We start from the raw sequence: 13,248 nt of genomic DNA on the forward strand, positions 1-13,248 counted from the left end.
CCATCCTAAAGGAGATCAGTCCTGGCTGTTCATTGGAAGGACTGATGTTGAAGCTGAAACTCTAATACTTTGGCCACCTGATGCAAAGAGCTAACTCATTTGAAAAGACCCTGATGCTGGGAAAGATTGAGGGCAGGAGGAGAAGGGATGACAGAGGATGAGATGGTTGGATGGCATCACCAACTCAATGGACATGGGTTTGGGTGGACTCCGGGAGTTGGTGATGGAGGAGGCCTGGCGTGCTGAGGTTCATGGGGTCGCAAAGAATCAGACACGACTGAGTGACTGAACAGAACTGAACTGAAGAACTTTAAATCTTCTTCACTCTTTCTTTCATCAGACACAGTAGAATCCTGAGCACAAAATGATGGTGTCCTACTTCATATCAGCAAAGAGACACCCATGAGCCCCTGACTGGCCTCGATGACCACTTCTATTTCATCCCATTTTTCAGCTTGATTGGTAGAAAGCTCTTAATTCTCAGTTGAAATTTATCTCCTTAGTTTCCTTCTTTGTTCACTTTCTTTTTCCTTGTCATCTAAAACTTGGAGAAAATAATTTGGCATGTTTATGCTACAGGCCTTTTTCCTGCTTTCCCAGCTTTGCTTTACCTCATTCTAAAAATCGCTAATAAATTTAATTTGACAAAATGAAAGCAGTACAGCATAATTCAGCTTTTCCCAAACTTTGGTCATTTGAGAATCCTCAACATGGTTTTGGTTTTTTTTTTAAACACCTTTTTGAGATATAATTTATATGCCATATAATTTATCCATATGCTGCTGCTGCTGCTAAGTCACTACAGTCGTGTCTGACTCTGTGCGACCCCATAGACGGCAGCCCACCAGGCTCCCCCGTCCATGGGATTCTCCAGGTAAGAACACTGGAGTGGGTTGCCATTTCCTTCTCCAATGCATGAAAGTGAAAAGTGAAAGTGAGGTTGCTCAGTCGTGTCCAACTCTTAGCAACCCCATGGACTGTAGCCTACCAGGCTCCTCCATCCATGGGATTTTCCAGGCAAGAGTACTGGGGTGGGTTGCCATTGCCTTCTCCAAATTTATCCATATGGAGTGTGCAATTCAGTGATTTGTGGGTATATTGCACTATCAATTTTTTTAAATTGTGACAGTATATATAACATCATATTTTCCATTTTAACCAATTTAAAATTACAATTTGGCAGCATTAATTACATTCACAATGTGCAACCATTACCAGTATCTATTTCCAGATTTTTTCATGGTACTTTTAACAATACTTTCTTTAAGTCAGTTCCTGTTTTTTCATGTAAATAAATTTATTTTAAAAGGAAAGTTTGCTGCTGTAAATTAAAAACCAATATCTCTGGATAGAGACAAGGTAACTATAAAAATAAAGACAATAAAAACAGAACAGTGATATTAACTTCTACTATATACTAATGCCTGCAGAAGCCTATGGGCTTAGTGCCTTGTTCTCTCCATGGTTCAGAGGGAGGTAAGCACGTTAAGGAGAAGTTAAAGGCATCCTCTTACCAAATTGAGCCTTTCTTCTTGATATAAGTGAGACTGAGAGGGTTGAAAGGGGACTGCTTTCTTACATGTGGCTCACTGTCAGCGCGTGTTTGCTGTACGCTTTGAAATCATCCCCTGTGTACTGGTCACATGGTCCCCAGAGTGGGAAACACTATCAGAGTGCATGAGAGCATGGATCTGGGGGTTAACTTTCTATACAGCATGCACTGTGTGACTTGGACAATTTATTTCAATTTGGGTGCCCTTGTTTTTTCATCTGTGAAATGGGCAGAATTATTCTAATCTATTAGTTGTGATCAAATAGAATCATTTATGTCAAGGGTTTTGCCTGGTTCCTGGCCTATAGTAAATGCTCAGCAATGGCATTGGTGGTCGTTTTGAAGAATGATACTTGTTTATGGTGGGGTTTCTCTGGTGGCTCAGTGGTCAATGAACCTGCCTGCCGGTGCAGGAGACATAGGTTTGATCCCTGGGTCAGGAAGACCCCCTGGAGAAGGAAATGGCAACCTACTCCAATATTCTTGCCTTGGAAATCCCATGGACAGAGGAGTCTGGCAGCAACAGTCCATGGGGTCTCAAAGAGTCAGACACACTTTTTGACCAAACAACAACCCCTGCCTATGGTACTTTCCCCAAAGCTTAGCATTACCTTACAAGAGAAGTGAGCTTGTATATTCTGAGAGGGGAGTGGGGAGAAAATGTTTCAAGATCAGCAAACATCCTTCTCTGGCCGTCTTCACCCTTCCTGTCCCTCAGACTATTAAAAAATTGTCCTGATGGAGTGCCAGACAATGTACAGGAAAGAAGCAGTCAGCCCTGTGGTCTGAAAACTTGTTTGAAAACTGAGACTGTGCGGCTTCGGGCAGAGGCCCCTGGAGCACACGGAACCCTGACTGGTTCAGCTGGAATTCAGTGTCCTCTGACTTAAATTCTATCCTTGGGATGTGCCTGTTGGCCCTGGTGGTGGGTCATGACACCTAACCAAGGCAGCATCATTCAGAACAAGGCAGGACCTCCAGGTGCTGGTGAACAAAAGCCCACAACATGTCTCTTGAGCCACAGTCAGAACCTCAGACCGGGAGTAGCGAGTGATGCTGCTTCCTGCCCTCATCCACATCCACAGAAGGCAGGGCACAGTCACCTCGGGGCAAACGCCCACGCTTTTGGGCAAACGCCCACGCTCCCCCTTGCTTACCTGTGGCACGGCCTGGGCTGGATTCCTTCAATCCTTCAGGCACAGTGTTTCCATCTATAAAATAGGAATAGGTTGTTGATTTCTATCTCACAGGGTGGACGTAAGAATTAAATGAGATTGTCTAGTAAGGCAGTCACCACAACATTCAATGAATGATAACTTTTATTGTTATCATTGTTAGTAATATTGAGTCTGTCACCCAGCCCTCTTATTAAAATATTGAGTAAATGGTAACTTTTATTGTTATCAATATTAGTTGTCCAGGTGGCTTGGTGTGATTCCAAGTACATAAAGTGAAAGTGAAAGTTAGTTGCTCAGTCATGTCCAACTCTTTGCGACCGTTTGAATGGTAGCCTGACAGGCTCCTCTGTCTATGGAATTCTCCAGGCAAGAATACTGGAGTGGGGAGCTAGCTATTCCCTTCTCTAGACGATCTTCCTGACCCAGGGTTCGAAACCCAGTCTCCTGAATTGCAGGCAGATTCTTTACCATCTGAACCACCAGGAAAGCCCCAGATCCAAATACACACACATACTCAATTCATTTAAAATTAATAGTTTATTTAGACTCAAATAATGTTAAATAACTATTTAGACTTCCTTATAAAGGAAAAAAAATTATGAACCTTCAGTGTGATAAGTTATTTTGATGTTGTTCAGATGTGTATAAACATATTCAACTCCTAATGCTTATTGTTCTTTCCCAACTCCAAAAGCAAAACAAATGAACCAGATTTACACAGTACATGTGTGAAATAAATACAGGGCATATATTTTTTTTTTTGTCATAGATCATGGTCATTTTCTGAAACAGCATCATGAACGTGACATGAGGCTCTGGTGCTTGCTGATTCTGTCAAAGGGCCTTGTACAACTCCCCTGTATTATTGGGGGACTTATCTCCCACCACATTACTCAATGTGAAGTGGTGTGTGGAGAAACCTTCTTGTGTTCACTTGACACAAATGCCTCATGTATGTGTCATCCTGCCCCCTGTCTTCTTTCCTGATTAGCCCCTGATAGTCAGCTTAGCATGACCTAGCGGCAAAATGATTACACACACACACACACACACACACACGCATGGACACATGGACACCACAATCCTGTGGCTGGGCCCAATTGTTACTATTATTTTAATATTTGTTTATTGCTTGTACCAGGTCTTAGTTGTGGCATGGGGGATCTTTAATCTTCATTGTGGCACGCAGGATCTTTAGTTGTGGCATGTGGAACCCAGTTCCCTGACGAGGGAGTCCTCTGCATTGGGAATGCAGAGTCTTAGCCACTGGACCGCCAGGGAACCATTTATAATATGGTCACCTGGATAATCTGGAATGTCTTTGCATTACATTTTAAAGGCACCGTCATCTAAATGAAAAGCCCAAGCACTAATTCTCGTAAGGACTGTATCTGAGGACTTTTGGCAGATACCAGGTTTGAGAAACATTGACTCACACCCTACCTAGATCCCCAAAATGTTTGAAGCAAACTCCAAAGTTAAACACAATATAAAAAAGAGAAATGGCAAGAGGAAGACCTGGATGAAGGTGTTAACAGCGGTTAAGAAACAGAATGGAAACTGAGCTACCTGGCAGCAAGGGCAGAAAACGAAACACACCATGTTAGCTTGTGTTGATGAGAGAAAGCAGGCAAGTTCTCTGGAGAGACAGACTTTCTGACACTGAATTCAAGGAGTGTTTTGCCACATGGGTCCTTAATAGATAAGCTAGATATACAAAGTCTTTTTCTATAATTTTTCCACGGTTTCTCCAGGCCTCATAAAAGCTGAGAGGAATATTGTTAAATTTTAAAGCAATAAGGATACTATTTTTGGTGTTAGTTCTGGAAGGTCTTGTAGGTCTTCATAGAACTGTTCATCTTCAGCTTCTTTGGCATTAGTGGTTGGGGCATAGACTTGGATTACTGTGTGTTGAATGATTTGCCTTGGAAATGAACAGAGATCATTCTGTCATTTTTGAGACTGCATCAAAGTACTGCAATTCAGACTCTTGTTGACTATAAGGGCTAGTCCATTTTCTTCTAAGGGGTTCTTGCCCACAGTAGTAGATACAAAGGTCATCTGAATTAAATTTGCCCATTCCCACCCATTTTAGTTCACTGATTCCCAAAATGTTGAAGTTCATAAACTCCAGGAGACAGTGAAGGACAGGGAAGCCTGGCATGCTGCAGTCCATGGGGTCGCAAAGAGTCAGATATGACTTAGCGATTGAACAAGGATACTATTGGTGTTTTGATAATATTTTAACTGGGGAGGATCCTTGGGGTTTTCAGTGTTTTGTTTTCACTCAAACATTTATTTATTTGAGTCTCAGGACAGTAAGGATAGTATTATCGTCAATGTGGGGAGGGAGTGAGAGGAATTTACATGTGTAAGTGGGAAACTTTGGTGCCATCTCATTCTTTCAGGTGGGTTTTGATGGTGCTTTTGTCTGGGTTGGTATTTCCTTCAAAGGAAACTCTGAATCTGCTGAAGTGGTTGGACCCTGACCCAGTGCACAGTGGGCTGGGAAGAGGCCGATGTGGCTGAAGAAATGAAAGTGATGCTCAACTGGAATTCACTGCCCTGCAGAGTGAATGGCATCCTGCCTGACTTCTTGAAACGAATTAGCCTCCAGTAGCTCATTCATTTCAGGTGACTAAATGAATAGACCTACTGGAAGGAGCTGTTTCTAGGGCCGACCTGAACACTGGAGAATATCTGCAACATGCTCTACTATTAGGACCAATCTCATCATAAATGATGCCAAACTGGTGAAGTGATTAGTCAAAAGACTTAGCTGCTACTTCTCTCTGCCCATCTTCACCTCTCCCCATTATCAAAGTGCTTTCTCACTGTGGAGAATATGAAAATGTATGAATGGTTGGAAGGTAGAAAAGATGGAGGGAAGGGTCATGCACAGTTTATCCACACATTTTCTTTATAAAAAAATTTAATTAATTTATTTTAATTGGAAGCTAATTACTTTGCAATATTGTGGTGGTTTTTGCCATACATTGGCACGAATCAGCCACAGTATCCACACTTGTTTTTTTCTTCTGACTTTTTTTTTTCTTTTTCAATGTTTGGTTGCGCTGTGTCTTCGTTGCCATGTGAGAGCTTTCTCTAGTTGCAGAGAGAAGAGGCTACTCTCTAGTTGCAGTGTGAGGGCTTCTCATTGCAGTGGCTTCTCCCACTGCAGGGCATAGGCTCTATAACATGCAGGCTTGAGTCGTTGCAGCCAGACTCAGTAGTTGGGGCACACCATCCCAGTTGAAGGGCTTCCCTGGTGGCTCAGGCGGTAAAAAGCGTCTGCCTACAATGTGGGAAAACCCGGTTCATTCCCTGGGTCAGGAAGATCCCCTGGAGAAGGAAATGGCAACCTACACCAGTACTCTTGCCTGGAAAATCCCATGGATGGAGGAGCAATCTTCCTGGACCAGGGATTGAATCTGCGTCCCCTGCAATGGCAGGCAGATTCCCACCCACTGTACCACTGGGGAAGTCCTCTTCTGATGTTTTAAAATGCATTTTCCTTTATATAACTGGTATCTTATACTCTGAGATATATGACTTTATATTCTGGTTTTTTTTTTTTTTTGCTTAACATGTCATAAACTTTTACATAAAATAATATTTAAAGTGAAATATACTTTTAATATTCTTTTATCGGGTTGTTCTTTGTTTCTCAGAGATGCAAAGAATGATTTAGCAGACATCTTGGTTCATTACCTTTGTCTACATTTTGAACATTTATTTCCCTACCTTAAGAGAGATTTCTAGAAGTAGAGTTATGTGGCCGAAGATACGAACATTGTAAAGACTTGCTCTCTTGGTCACATGGCTTTCCAGAAAGAGTGTGCCAGTTTATACTTTCTTCAGCAACCAGTAAGAGTACCTGTCCTACCTCACCTTCAAATATTTCTTAATTGGAAAAAGGTGAAATAGCAGTATATTATTTTTATTTGCATTTCCATGATGATTAGTGATAATGAATGATTTAATTTTTCTGAATGGGGAGGTAAGTTTTGTTTCTTCCTTTGTGAATCATCTACTTATTTGGCTTTGGGTATCTTTAAAGAGATTTCTGTGATCTCTTCATATATTAAGGAGATTGTCCCCTTGGCCTATTTATTTCAGATTTTCAGTTTGTGGTTTGCCATTGAATTTTTGGTAACAGCTTTATTGATATATAATTCACATAGCAAACAATTTACCCATTTAGAGTATACAATTCTATGATCTTTTTTGTATCTTCACAGACCAGTTCAACTGTCACTATGATCAATTCTAAAATATTTTCATCACCTCAAAAAGAAACTTCATACCTCTTAGCTGTTATCTCCCAACCTCCCCACCCCTTCCCAAGAATCCCCAGCCCTAAGCAATTACTAGTCTATTTTCTGTTTCTATGGATGTGATGATTCTAGACATGTCGTATGTTTGAAATCATGTAATGTGTGATCTTTTGTGGCTGGCTTCTTTCACTCAGCATAATGTTTTCAACATTCATCTATGTTGTAATATGTATTAGCATTTTATTCTTTTTTGTGGTGAATAATTTGTCAATCCATTCATCAAAGAATGGGTAATTGGGTTGTTTCCACCTTTGACTATTATGACTAATGCTGCTAAAGCATTACAATTTTATTTTTAATTAAATTTGTTTACCTAAGTTTTAAATTAATGTCATCAATGCTATTGCTTGTTTCATTTGTATTTCTTCAGTTGTTTTTAAGATAAACAAATCTTTTCTCAAAACAAAGATAAAATTTTCACCCACGTTTTGATATACTTTTATCTTTTAAAATTTGTTTTATTGTTCATTTCCATCTGTAATCCATCTAAATTTTCTTTCGGAGTGTATGAGAATTAAGATTCTAAACAGTCTCTCTGTCTCTCTATGTCCATCCCATATAGCTAAATTTTTTCAGCAGTGCCTGCTGAGTCATCCCTTTCACCAAACATTTTCTTTATTCTGTACTGATTTTTAGTGCTTTCTTTATTACATATTTAGGTGTTTTTTTTGGCGGTTCAATAACTTTTGGACAATCAGCAGTTAATTTTCATCCACATTAACTGTAGATTTTTGAAAGTTGTGACAGGCACATAGGTAACCAATGTGTGGTTTGTTTGGTGAATGTTTTCTGACAAGTGCACACAACTAGGGTATGGGACATTCCTTATTCCTTTGGCCCAGACAGGGTTGTTGAGCCTTATGTCAATGTGCACACTTAGGGTTCCCATCTCCTTCGTGGCAAATTTCTAGATTTCTCTGAGTGCCCGAGGGGCACACTTCTTGAAACCCACTCCAAGGATGAGCTTGTGAACATTGATAGTGTATTCTTTGGTCACTCTGTTGATGGCAGGTCGGCCCTTCTTCTTCTCGCCACCCTTCTTTGTGGGAGCCATCCTGCGGGGGTGGGGTTGGAAAGAGAGTGCAAGGGATTGCCACATACTAAGTTTTTGTGAGGATGAAACTTGGTTTGGGAGTTGTCTATTGTATTTAATTGCTCTGTTAAATTTTTTTATACATTTAATATAAAATAAGACTTATCTTTTATTGTTTTTGTAAACTTTAGTAGAAGACAGAAAACCTATATAAATGGAATTTTTCTAGATAGGAAACACTGTGGCAACTACAATTTTAAAATTCAGCACAGGAAGGGTGTGTGACCTGTACTTTACATTTTATTTGAAAGTCAGAAAAATTTGTGATTATTGTTTTAGTCAGATTTTCTACTTACTTTGAAACAGTTTTGATAGTTTATATATTTTCTGTAAAAATTGTATTGAAATTTAAAAAAAACTATTAGCAACAAATTTTCACATCAGTATATTTCTAAAATTTTCTCCATATTTGTTGTTATCATCTCTTTCTTGTTTGGCTTATTTCTATTTCTCTATTCTTTTCTTGATTGTATTTATTAGAGCTTTAGTTCTTTGGCCAGCCAACTAACTGGGTCAGCAATTTGGGAGAAATGAAGAGATTTTCTTTTTTGAAGCAATAGACCGTACTGTGAGTCTATCCTAAGGCAACTATATCTGTACAATAAATTAGAATAGGTAGTTGGCAAAAGTTCTACCCACTCAGGATAGTATCTAAACAATTCTAGATCCATAAGTAGTTCCAGGGAATTTCTTGCAGTTTTAAGTGACTGATGAATGTTTTAAGTCAATGAGGTTATTTTCTCATCCAGGAAGAACCATAGAAATGAAAAACTGGCATGTTTAGGCAATGAATGATACAGAACTAAAGCTTGATGTGGTGTTACATAGTTATTAACAGGAAGAATATTAATTGTCCCTGATTTTTTGGCTCTTTCTTTCACAAGTTCCCGTGGTGGGTGGGAGTGTGCCCGGGTAGCATGTGTAGTTCTGTTCATGGGGATGGGCCCTGGCCATTTTAATAGTGACCAGTCAAGCAGAAGGGCTTCCCTCATAGTTCAGTTGGTAAAGAATCTGCCTGCAATGCAGGAGACCCCAGTTCAGTTTCTGGGTCAGGAAGATCCGCTGGAGCAGGGATAGGCTACCCACACCAGTATTCTTGCACTTCCCTTGTGGCTCAGCTGGTAAAGAATCTGTCTGCAATGCAGGAGACCCGTATTTGATCTCTGGGTTGGGAAGATCCCGTGGAGAAGGGAAAGGCTACCCACTCCAGTACTCTGGCCTCGAGAATTCCATGGATCGTATAGTTCATGGGGTTGCAAGGAGTAGGACAGAACTGAGCAACTTTCACTTTTCACTTTCAAGGAGAAAATGTTGTGGAGAAGGGCAGATCCAGTGGAGAAAATGTCAGCCTTCCCTTAATTTGGCTTGGATGGCACGGAGGTGGGGAGACTACTGCACTTAGCCTGTGTGCAGGGGTCGAGGGGCACTGGTCATTAGCCCTGAGTGAGAGGGGTCAGTAGGCCTGAAAGGAAAGGAGAGATAGAGGAGATTGTGACTCTGGCGCAGAGTGAGAAACAGTATCTGTCTCCTTGGGACTCAGCACTAACTTCTGCCTGGATTCCCATTGTGCTAACAAGGTCAGAGACCAGGCTGCACTCAGCCCCGCCTTCTGGACTGGTGAGTCTTGGATGAAATCGGTACCTGCCTGGCTGTCCATCACACTCTGGACCTGTGTGTAGACATCTGTCAGAACACATGTCAGGCTCCAGGACAAGACCCCTGCCCAAGGCTATGGAGCTTTTCACTTGCATATCTGGGAGACCTTGGGCCCTCCCCTGGCCTGGGCAGGTTCTGGAGACCCTTGGCTCACAGTTACAGCCCTAGGACAAGGTGGTGATTGGTTCCCCACACCTGCTCTGGCACCTCAGCCTTCATGGTGGTGGGAGCACAGCCCTCCCCTGGCATGACCTGGGATCTTGAGAACAAGCCTGTGTTACAGCTTTCTTTGGGGACATATCTGCCTGATCTGCCACCCCAGCTTTCTCCCAGGACGTATGTCACTCCTTCTGTGGGAGGCCAGCCTGCCAGAATCAGCCAAATTAATCTCTCTCCAGCCTTTCTAAAAGATGGGCTCTCTGAAGGCGGGATGGGTGTTTGGTTCATGCTCGTGTTCTTGCAACACCTGGCACAGTTGGCTGACTCTGTCGGTGGTTCAGAAATGGAGAAGAACAAGCCTGAGGAAGGGACTAGATGGACTTTCCTGTTCCTTGCAGCTGTTCTTAACCATTTTGTTCCTCTTTGAGGATCTGATGAAGCTCTGGACTATCTCCAGGGAAGTTTAGGCAAATACACACACACATGCACACACACAGACACACAGAGAATCTTGCACACAGGCACCCTATCAGTTGTTGAGCCCTGGTTAAGAGTCCCTGCTTTAGAGCTCTGGTAGGTTGCAAGTACCCCCATCTCAGCATCATCTCACTCCATGGCATGCTCTGTCTGCACACCCCTGCTCACCTGCTCCAAATCCAAGCACGCTCCAGTCTTCCCATGGCAAGGGTGTTGGCTGTGGTACTGATTTGGGACCCAGTGACTCTCTAAGGTTTGTTGAAAGTGATTGCCTTTTACCATTGCCCTGGGGGGAGTAGGCTGGCTAGCCATGACCTTGAGGAATAATGACTTCCTGGAAAGCACAGGTTTTACCTGATGTTCAAAAGATGGCCTTTAAGTGGACAGCCTAGTCTTGACACCCCTCCCTTTGAGGAGAAGGGGCCTCTTTCCGCAGTCACCAAAGCCAGCCCTGCAAGAAGTCCAGAGGTGAAGCCTGCAGAAGTCTGTTGTTTGCTGCCAGGCCTGCCAGCCCCAGACAGCAGCCTGCCCCAGACGTCTTGGCCTTTCTCTCCACCATCATCTTCCTGCCGTCACCCTATCCTCGTGGCCTCCATGGGGGTTGACTTTTTCCTCTTTCATGATTTCCTGAGTCACTCCCTTCAGCTTGTATTTGTTTGACATTCGGAGCCATTTCCTATTTGGTAACGTTTGGGGTTTTAATGGGGGTGGGACATGCCCAGCTCCGCTTCCCTTTCTTTCCATTCAGCTGTGTTCTCTGTGCCATAGATTCTGGCTGCGACTCAGTCACTGACACCGAGACTGAGGACGAGAAGTTCCTTCCCTACTCAAAGCAGCAGAGCCTGCCGCCGCCGGAGACTCCGCCTGGGAACCTGATGGTGGTGCAGCCGGAGCGCATCCGCTGTGGGGTAGGCACCTCTGGGGCTGGCGGATGGATGTTGGAGCACGGGCTTTGGGGCTTTTCAGTGGATGTAGTCAAGGGAGCGGTATTCTCCTGTCACACCTTTGTGTAATCCCAGCTTTCTTGTAGGGCTTCCATATACATTAGCCACCCTGGGACTCCCAGGGCCTGGGCCCTGGACATGCCTCACTCCTTTAAGTCAAAGGGAGAAGAGCCCAGGAATGTATGTGTCATCAATTCAAGACATGAAGTTCATGAGACGAAAACTTAGAATGTGTTGAAGGCCAGCAGACATGAACATTACAGTACACTATATGCCAATACTGGAGTTAGAGGCCTGCGTCTGGTCCTTCCAGCCCAGTGCTGGGCATTTTGACAGCTTGCTTCTCTGTCAGCTGGCTCCTTGTATGGCCCCAAAGTGCCTCAAAGCGTGATGGCTGAAACTTGCCGGCCAGTATCATTTGCAAAAGGAAGAAGCTTAATGCCTGAGCTGCTGCTGCTAAATTGCTTCAGTAGTGTCTGACTCTGTGTGACCCCAAAGATGGCAGCCCACCAGGCTCCCCCGTCCCTGGGATTCTCCAGGCAAGAACACTGGAGTGGGTCGCCATTTCCTTCTCCAGTGCATGAAAGTGAAAAGTGAAAGTGAAGTCGCTCAGTCATGTCTGACTCTTCGCGACCCCATGGACTGCAGCCTAGCAGGCTCCTCCGTCCATGGGATTTTCCAGGCAAGAGTACTGGAGTGGGTTGCCATTGCCTTCTCCGTAATGCCTGAGCATAACATGACTAACATTTTCACGGGTAGGACCCACGTTAAGAGATGATTTGAATGTGATAACCAACTGATGAGCCACTGTCATTTGAATACTACCACAGTATTGATAGTTTTTCATTATCTTTCCTTTTCTGATGAAAAATGTGTAGTATTTGGTTCAGAGCAGTGAAATGCTTTTTTGTGGGTAGGAGCCTGTGCTAGGTTTGCCACTGTGGGCTCCTGGAGGCAAGAGGGCGGAAGGGCCATGGAAATGGGAAGTCTTAGCTTCTCTGCACTTGTGAGTGGCTTTCTGTGCAGCCTGAGACCTCAAGGTGTTGGGCAAGGACGCCCTCCATGGGGGTTGCAAGCTGCTTCTTCAGACTGGATTGAACTCATAGATGTGTTTGGTTTGAGCTGCTCAGTGTTTTAAAAATTAGGCATGAAAATCTGTTTCCAGCTTCCTCTGGATCAGAATCTGGTAATAACCAGGTCTGAGATGAGCAGCTGGGCCATTAGATGCATCCCTGGTTCTCATCAGTCCCTTTTTTTTTGTACCCACTTCACTCCTTTTCCTGACCAGCCAGGCTTTGTGGTGGGCATGCAGTTTCTAGTCTCCCTATACTCTTTCCTGCCTTCCCCACGCCCCTCTCATCCTGACATCAGGCTGGAGACTGAGAAGGGTTTGGAACTGAAGAATAATACCCCACCCATACCTCCCTGGTTTTCCAGGCTTTGGCTCCTTCTCCTGTGCTGGCTCCCACTGACCCAGGATTCTCTCTGCTGCCTGCTCCAGGTCTTTGGATCCTGGGGCAGCTGGGCTGGAGTTGGGTCATGACTGTCAAGGGGGAGACACACTCATTTTCACTGGCTCCCCACCCTCCTTGGGAGAAGGAGCAGGTTGGACAGGGCTGGACCCACAGTGGGAGACAGGTCCACCACAAACACACTCACATTCACCCTTAGCAGCCTCTGTGAGCCAGGACCACAGCCCCCCTCCCAGCTGCTCTGGAATCAAGAGTGGCCCTCATCACAAAGGCCTACTCTAAAGGCTTGATAGCAGAATTTTACAATGAATTTCTGGGGATTAGCTATGGCCAGAAATTTCTCCTTTCCCCCTGTTTTTTGGACAGCGTGTCCTTTCTAG

General features: G+C 43.7%; 1 protein-coding gene and 1 pseudogene across 1 annotated transcript in view; one reads left to right on the forward strand and one right to left on the reverse strand.

Annotated features, from left to right (window-relative positions):
• PIK3AP1 (phosphoinositide-3-kinase adaptor protein 1) overlaps positions 1 to 13,248 on the forward strand; it is a 113,737-nt gene that overhangs the window by 44,809 nt on the left and 55,680 nt on the right. Inside the window, exon 3 of the mRNA XM_043475853.1 lies at positions 11,221 to 11,360. Within this exon, the coding sequence (XP_043331788.1) occupies positions 11,221 to 11,360 (140 nt within the window). The remainder of the gene's footprint in view (positions 1 to 11,220; positions 11,361 to 13,248) is intronic.
• Positions 7,762 to 8,172, reverse strand: LOC122445991 (annotated as a pseudogene).

Source organism: Cervus canadensis, chromosome 8 (genome assembly GCF_019320065.1).
Source record: "Cervus canadensis isolate Bull #8, Minnesota chromosome 8, ASM1932006v1, whole genome shotgun sequence".
Classification (NCBI taxonomy): Eukaryota; Metazoa; Chordata; class Mammalia; order Artiodactyla; family Cervidae; genus Cervus; species Cervus canadensis.